This window comes from Musca vetustissima, unplaced genomic scaffold, assembly GCF_032173495.1.
Source record: "Musca vetustissima isolate MV318-11 ecotype Yass unplaced genomic scaffold, APGP_CSIRO_Mvet_v1 utg3409, whole genome shotgun sequence".
In the NCBI taxonomy this organism is placed as follows: Eukaryota; Metazoa; Arthropoda; class Insecta; order Diptera; family Muscidae; genus Musca; species Musca vetustissima.
The window spans coordinates 43,269-51,646 of NW_026875987.1; the positions used below are offsets into that span (position 1 = coordinate 43,269).

Genomic DNA, 8,378 nt, shown 5'->3' on the forward strand with positions numbered 1-8,378 from the left:
GTTGCAAAAAAGTAAAATAAATTAAATTAAGTATATTTCATACGAAATAACATAAAATGTTCATTATTGTTTACAATTTTAGTTCTTCGATTGAGGCGCCGAGGATTCTCCCCATGTTCCCAGCCTATTATATTTTCAATAGTTTGCTGATTATGTTGCTTGTACTTCATATTGTTTGGACATATATGATACTTAAAATTGTAATAGATTCATTGCAGAAAGGATTGGTAAGCATTAAAAAATAAAAGTATTTTGAAATGTCGTTGACAATATTTCACATTTATATTGTAGATGTCTGGTGACATAAGGTCCAGTGACAGCGAAGTCTCTGAAAGTTCGGAAAGCCAAAAATCAATCAACAATGGTGATGTGAAAAATGTTAATAATGCAAAGAAGAAAGCTCCAACCAAAAATTAATAACCAAATACTGCATCAAATTCGGATTTTTTATTTGTATGCTATGTACAAACTATATACTAGTTAATACATATATAAATGCTTTTTAATGTCAGAAATTATACAAGAAGTACATTTATTTTGTAATATTATTGGATGTAAAATAATAAATGTTTTATTTTATTGTTGTCTAAATATGTGTTAGTGAGGGTAAAATATTTGTTAATACTTTTAAAGTATGTGCGACTTTCGGACCAATACACCCAAATCCAAATCTTTTCAAGCTAAGGTTAGCTCTGTGGTACAACCAAATTAGTGTTGCGTTGCTAGTTGTCTCTTTGAATAGCAATTGGAATCACTTGCCCTTAACTATAGTATCGCTAACTATGTATGAAACGTATTTTTCAGAATTTTCTCCCTCTCTCTTTTTGGTGTATTCTGAACAATATTTCAGAATTAATTCTTTCACATTCTCACTTTTGTCTGACCAACACTCGTTCTCGATGGTAACATACATATTCAGCCTTATTCTGGCAGCCTTATTCTGGATGTCAATTTCATGTGAATTTACTCGCTCTTTCCCTTCGCCTTATTCTGAACAACATTTTCCAGTGAATTTTTTCGCATTCTCGCTTTCGCCTTATTCTGAATGAAGTTCGAAAGCGAAAAAATCCGCTTTGGGGAAAAATTAGGTATTCTGAATTACAGGGAGTAGGAAATTTTGTGCGAAATTTTTCGCTAATTTTAAGGGGAGTTGACTACAAAAACATAAGTAATAACTATTTTTATGAAAAATATTTACACAATACTTATTCTATGACGATTTAGAATATTATAAATGATAGTAAGCAAATTTTTAACTGGAAAACAACCAATAAAATGCCATTGGAAAACCTATTGATAACGATGTATGCTGAAAAGTATTGCCAAGGGATGTATGAAGGTAATAAGTAATATTTAAGTCGAGTTTGATGCATTTTGGAGGCGAAATACAGACATTTTGGGTGAGGATATGTCTCTCAAGAATAAAATTTTGAAAATTATGGAAAACCCAAATTTGCCTGATGAGCCGCTTAACAGTGAAAAACTTAAATAAAAATTATGAAAGAACAAAAAATATTTTTTTTCAAAATTATGGTGTGCATGATTTGAAGGAAGAAATAAAGGAGTAGGAGCAAATCATAACATAACAGGCCACTTTATGAATTTGGGAGATAAAATATCGGAATTAAATAAAAAGGCACACAATTATGTAGTGAAATAATAAACTGTGAATTAATTAATTAAGTCGCAGATTTCTTCCTATTATTCGTTGTGTTTTGCCATCATAAAAAAATGTTCTTTTATTTGTAATCTATTGTAGTTGTTGCAACACATTGCATCAAAACATTGAACAGCTGTTTCACATGCCATATTGTAGGTTGCCATATTTTCAAACTTTAATTTATTTTCTTTTAATTACAAAGCATTTATACAGCGGATTCTTGATATTTCAAATTTGTATTGCTATAAAGTTTAAATAACAATAAAAAGTAACATTTTTTAATAACAAAAATCAATAAATAATATATTGAAAAATGTTACACAATTAAATTACAATGGGGCAACACACATTGCAACTTAAATTACAATATGGCCACACACATTGCAACTTAATTTACGACATGGCAACACGAATCTTTTTTTCAACCACCATTTTCGAAAACTCGAATCAGCATCTCGCATTTTTTGCATCTCCCTATTCATTCAGAATAAGGCGAGAATGTGAAAACGAAAATTTTCTACATGCGAGATATCTCCCTAGCAAATATCCAGAATAAGGCTGTGGATGTCAATTCCACGTGAAATTACTCGCTCTTCCCCTTCGACTTATTCTGAACAACATTTTCCTGTGCATTTTTTCGCATTCCCGCTTTCGCCTTATTCTGAATGAAGTTCGAAAGCGAAAAAATCCGCTTTGGGGAAAAATTAGGTATTCTGGATTACAGGGAGTAGGAGAATGAGATGAAATTTTGTGCGAATTTTTTCGCTAAGAAATTCAAAGGGAGCTGACTACAAAAACATAAGTAATATCTTTTTTTCTGAAAAAAATTTACACCATACTTATTCTCTGACGATTTAGAATATTATAAATGATAGTAAGCAAATTTTTAACTGGAAAACAACCAATAAAATGCCAAGTATTGCCAAGGAATGTATGAAGGTTTGATGCATTTTGGAGGCAAAATATAGACATTTTGGGTGAGGATCTGTCTCTCAAGAAAAAAAATTTTAAAAATTAAGGAAAACCCAAATTTGTCTGATGAGCCGTTTAACAGTGAAAAACTTTAATTACAATTACAAAGTGTGCATGATTTGAAGGAACAAATAAAGGAGTAGGAGCAAATCATAACATAACAGGCCAGTTTAAGAATTTGGGGACATAAAATATCGGAATTAAATAAAAAGACACACAATTATGTAGTGAAATGATAAACTGTGAATTAATTAATTCAATCGCAGATTTCTTCCTATTCTGTGTTTTTTTTTTCATCATAAAAAATGTTCTTTTATTTGTAATCTATTGTAGTTTCACCAAATTGCATCAAAACAATGCACAGATGTTGCACATGCCATATTGTAGGTTGCCATATTTTCAAACTTTAATTTATTTTCTTTTAATTACAAAGCATGTATACAGCGGATTCTTGATATTTCACATTTGTATTGCTATAAAGTTGAAATAACAATAAAAAGTAACAATTTTTAATAACAAAAATCAATAAATAATATATTGAAAAATGTTACACAATTAAATTACAATGGGGCAACACACATTGCAACATAAATTACAATATGGCCACACACACTGCAACTTAATTTACGATATGGCAACACGAATCTTTTTTTCAACCACCATTTTCGAAAACTCGATTCCGCATCTCGCATTTTTTGCATCTCCCTATTCATTAGAATAAGGCGAGAATGTGAAAGCGAAAAAATTTTACATGCGAGATATCTCGCTAGCAAATATCCAGAATAAGGCTGAATACTTATTCTATGATGATTTAGAATATTATAAATGATAGTAAGCAAATTTTTAACTGGAAAACAACAAATAAAATGACATTGGAAATCCTATGCATGCTGAACCAAATATTGCCAAGGAATGTATAAAGGTAATAAGGAATATATAAGTAGAGTTTGATGCATTTTGGAGGCGAAATACAGACATTTTGGTTGAGGATCTGTCTCTCAAGAAAAAAAATTGAAAAATTATGGAAAAACGAAATTTGCCTGATGAGCCGCTAAACAGTGAAAAACTTAAATAAAAATTATGAAAGAACAAAATTAAAGCTACAAAAAAAATATATATATTTTTTTTCAAAATTATCGTGTACATGATTTGAAGGAAGAAATAAAGGAGTAGGAGCAAATCATAACACTTTAAGAATTTGGGGAGATAAAATATCGAAATAGATTAAATAACAATAAAAAGTAACAATTTTTAATCATAAAATCAATAAATAAAATATTACACAATTAAATTACAATGGGGCAACACACATTGCAACTTAAATTACAATATGGCAACACACATTACAACTTAAATTGCAATATGGCAACACAAATCTTTTTTTCAACCACTATTTTCGAAAACTCGAATCCGCATCTCGCATTTTTTGCATCTCCCTATTCATTCAGAATAAGGCAAGAATGTGAAAGCGAAAATTTTTTACATGCGAGATATCTCCCTAGCAAATATCCAGAATAAGTCTGTAGATGAATTTTTTTTGCCAAATTTTTCGCTAATAAATTCAAAGGGAGCTGACTACAAAAACATAAGTAATAATTTTTTTTATGAAAAATACTTACACACTACTTATTCTATGACGATTTAGAATATTATAAATTATTGTATGCAAATTTTTAACTGGAAAACAACAAATAAACAGCCTTATTCTGAATGTCAATTCCATGTGAATTAATTAACCGGCAATTCATAGAGCATCCCGAGAGTGACAGGGCGAAAAGGAGTGTGCTACGTCGCATAAGGTTGACCGTACCTCCTCTTTCTTAGAGGACAATCATCTATTTTAAATGGCTGCCATCTATAAAATTTATGTCCTCTATCTGTCATCGTTGTCATCTATATTTTTAAAATTTTGATCAATATTTTTGTAAAATAAAACAAATTAATAAATTTTCTTTGAAATATTTAGAACAGGTAATTTCGGTATTTTCAAGAATTTTCAGCCTTATTCTGGGGGGTTACTCTGTATTGCGTTGCGAAAGCAAGTGCGATGCGAAAGCTAAATGCGTTAAAAGTACAATTTGGTACTCTGTAACGCTCGCGCACACGCATTCGCAAACTAAATCGAAAATAGGGCAACACTGTCGCCACAAAGTAAACAACAACGAAGAATGACAAAAGGAAACGTCAAAAAAATTTAAATAAAAACATATTTTTTGTGTGGTACGAGTATTTTTTGAAACAAAAATGATGAACGAATTAAAAACAAAAAAAGAATTTTATGAGATCGATCAAATAATCTCCCTAAGTGACCACGGGTATTAAAATTGAAGTACGAATTATGTGACAAACGTTTTCAAATATTTAATTTTTATAGATTTATACAACATGTTCGTCTCAATAAAGATTCGTTTATGTATTTATTAAACGCTCGTCTTTCCAAATAGATCCACAACAATTCCAACTCCAATAAAAGAGGCCGCTGCTTTGAAATTGCTTGGACAAGGTGGTTATCAACACCAACCTGTAAATATGCACACATAGTTTCACATATTATATAAAAATATAATACATTACTTTTTCCAACCACCGACATCTTTTACAGGAGGTCAATTTGAATTGAGATCATCAGACAGTTTTGTCCACAAATTGTTGGCGCGTTGTTTCGAATTTGAACTCTGCAACTGTCCCTTTGCCAAATCACTGTGTTGCCTCATAAAATCTACTGAAGTTAGGAACTGACGTTGCTGAGTCTGCCACTGTGACTTTTTTGCCTTTTACTTAAAATAATTTACAATTTATATATAAATAAAACCTTTAATTGAGCTTACTTATATGTTTCGCTTCCTTTGCGTTTGCTATTTTGTTAACGCAAGATATTTGCGCTTAACGAACGAGTTTGACATGCGTTTTCGTATTACAGAGTGCGGTGATGCCACATTTGCGTAAAGTAGATGCGAAAGGAGATACGAAAACGAATTAGAGAGTACCAATTACGCGATGCGTTACAATTTTTCTCACGCATCGCAATACAGAGTAACCCCCCTGGATGTCAACTCCATATATAATATAATATAATGAATTTACTCGCTCTTCCCCTTCGACTTATTCTGAACAACATTTTCCTGTGAATTTTTTTCGCATTCTCGCTTTCGCCTTATTCTGAATGATGTTCGAAAGCGAAAAAATCCGCTTTAGGGAAAAATTAGGTATTCTGAATTACAGGGAGTAGGAGAATGAGATGAAATTTTGTGGGAAATTTTTCGCTAATAAATTTAAAGGGAGTTGACTACAAAAACATAAGTAATAACTATTTTTATGAAAAATATTTACACAATACTTATTCTATGATGATTTAGAATATTATAAATGATAGTAAGCTAATTTTTAACTGGAAAACAACCAATAAAATGCCATTGGAAATCCTATTGATAACGATGCATGCTGAACCAAGTATTGCCAAGGAATGTATGAAGTTAATAAGGAATATTTAAGTCGAGTTTGATGCATTTTGGAGGCGAAATACAGACATTTTGGGTGAGGATCTTTCTCTCTGTCTCTGAAGAAAACATTTTTAAAAATTATGGAAAAACCAAATTTGCCTGATGAGCTGCTTAACAGTGAAAAACTTAAATAAAAATTATGAAAGAACAAAAAAATATTTATTTTTTTCCAAAATTATCGTGTGCATGATTTCATGGATGAAATAAAGGAGTAGGAGCAAATCATAACATAACAGGCCACTTTAAGAATCTGGGGAAATAAATATCGAAATTAAATAAAAAGGCACACAATTATGTAGTGAAATAATAAACTGAATTAATTAATTTAATCGCAGGTTTTTTCCATTATTGTTGTTGTTGTATTCTCTGTTGTAGTTGTTGCACCATATTGCAACTTAAACTACAATATGGCCACACACGTTACAACTTAAATTACAATATGGCAACACAAATCTTTTTTTCAACTACCATTTTCGAAAACTCGAATCCGCATCTCGCATTTTTTGCGTCTCCCTATGCATTCAGAATAAGGCGAGAGTGTGAAAGCGAACATTTTTTTACATGCGAGATATCTCCAACGAATATTTAGAATAAGGCTGAAAATTTCATTGGAAATTCTATTGATAACGATGCATGCTGAACCAAATATTGCCACGGAAAGTATAAAAGTAATAAGGAATATTTAAGTCGAGTTTGATAAATTTTTGAGGCGAAATACAGACACAAGAATTTTTTTTAAATTATGTGTATGGTCTGTTACCATACTTATGGAAGCCACTGTATGTTGTTTTGCAAAAATTGGCTAGCGGTACCCAAAATTTACAAATAAATATGTACACACATACATTCGCAACCGCTAGCCAATACTCTTTGATACATTTTTGAGGCGAAATACAGACACAAGAATTTTTTTTTTTAAATTATGTGTATGGTCTGGTACCATACTTATGGAAGCCACTGTATGTTGTTTTGCAAAAATTGGCTAGCGGTACCCAAAATTTACAAATAAATATGTACACACATACATTCGCAACCGCTAGCCAATACTCTTTGCTGCCTTCCAATAACATTGGAAAACATAAGTAGGCTTTAACAAGCATAGCGGGCAGCAAAGGAGTTAGTTATCGTTCGGCATTACATGCAACAGCATCCCCCCGTGATCGTGACACTAAACACAAGTTACAAACAGAGCATATACAAAAACAAAGTGGTAACATTTAATTTACAAAATACAAATTGTGAATTTAAACGAAACAAAAGTAACATTGAAACAAATACACAACCTTTTGAATTACAAATCACACCAAGAAAAAACACAAAATTTTGTAACACCATTACACTACGTTTAAAAATACAAAAATTGTTAACTTAAATGAAACATAAACAACATTAAACAAACCAATTGTACAAACACATAAATTACAAAAAATTGGAAACTTATACAAAAAGAATTACACATAAAAAGAATTACACATAAATTAAATAAAAATATGAAAAATTGTTAAATACAAAAAATTGTACATATACACAAATTACAAAATCAAATTTAAAGTACAATAACACACAACACATATACATATATTGAACACAAAGAATTACAATAAAATTATAAAACACAAAAAAAAAACAATTCTTATAAATAAGAAAGGAAAAACTAAAAACGGTTTGTACAATAAACATTATGGAAACCCCAAATTTGCCTGATGAGCCGCTTAACTGTGAAAAACTTATATAAAAATTATGAAAGAACAAAAATAATGCTAGAAAAACTATTTTTTTTTTTTCAAAATTATCGTTTGCATGATTTGAAGGAAAAAATAAAGGAGTAGGAGCAAATCATAACATAACTGCCCACTTTAAGAATTTGGAGAAATAAAATATCGAAATTAAATAAAAAGGTACACAATTATGTAGTGAAATAATAAACTGTAAATTAATTAATTCAATCGCAGATTTCTTCCCATTATTCGCTGTGTATTTGCCATCATAAAAAATGTTCTTTTAATTGTAATCTATTATAGTTGTTGCACCAAATTACATCAAAACAATGAACAGCTGTTTCACACGCCATATTGTAGGTTGCCATATTTTCAAACTTTAATTTATTTTTTTTAATTGCAAAGCATTTATACAGCGAATTATTTATATTTCACATTTGTATTGTTATAAAGTTCAAATAACAATAAAAACTAAAAATTTTTAATAAAAAAATCAATAAATAAAATATTAAAAAATATTACACAATT

At 30.2% G+C, this 8,378-nt stretch overlaps 1 protein-coding gene across 1 annotated transcript in view; it reads left to right on the forward strand.

Moving 5' to 3' along the window:
* Positions 1-417, forward strand: part of LOC133338531 (ceramide synthase 5-like) — a 40,270-nt gene extending 39,853 nt beyond the window's left edge. Inside the window, exons 6-7 of the mRNA XM_061546699.1 lie at positions 83-227; positions 292-417. Coding sequence (XP_061402683.1) covers positions 83-227; positions 292-417 — 271 coding nt within the window. The remainder of the gene's footprint in view (positions 1-82; positions 228-291) is intronic.
* Positions 418-8,378: the final 7,961 nt, after the last annotated feature.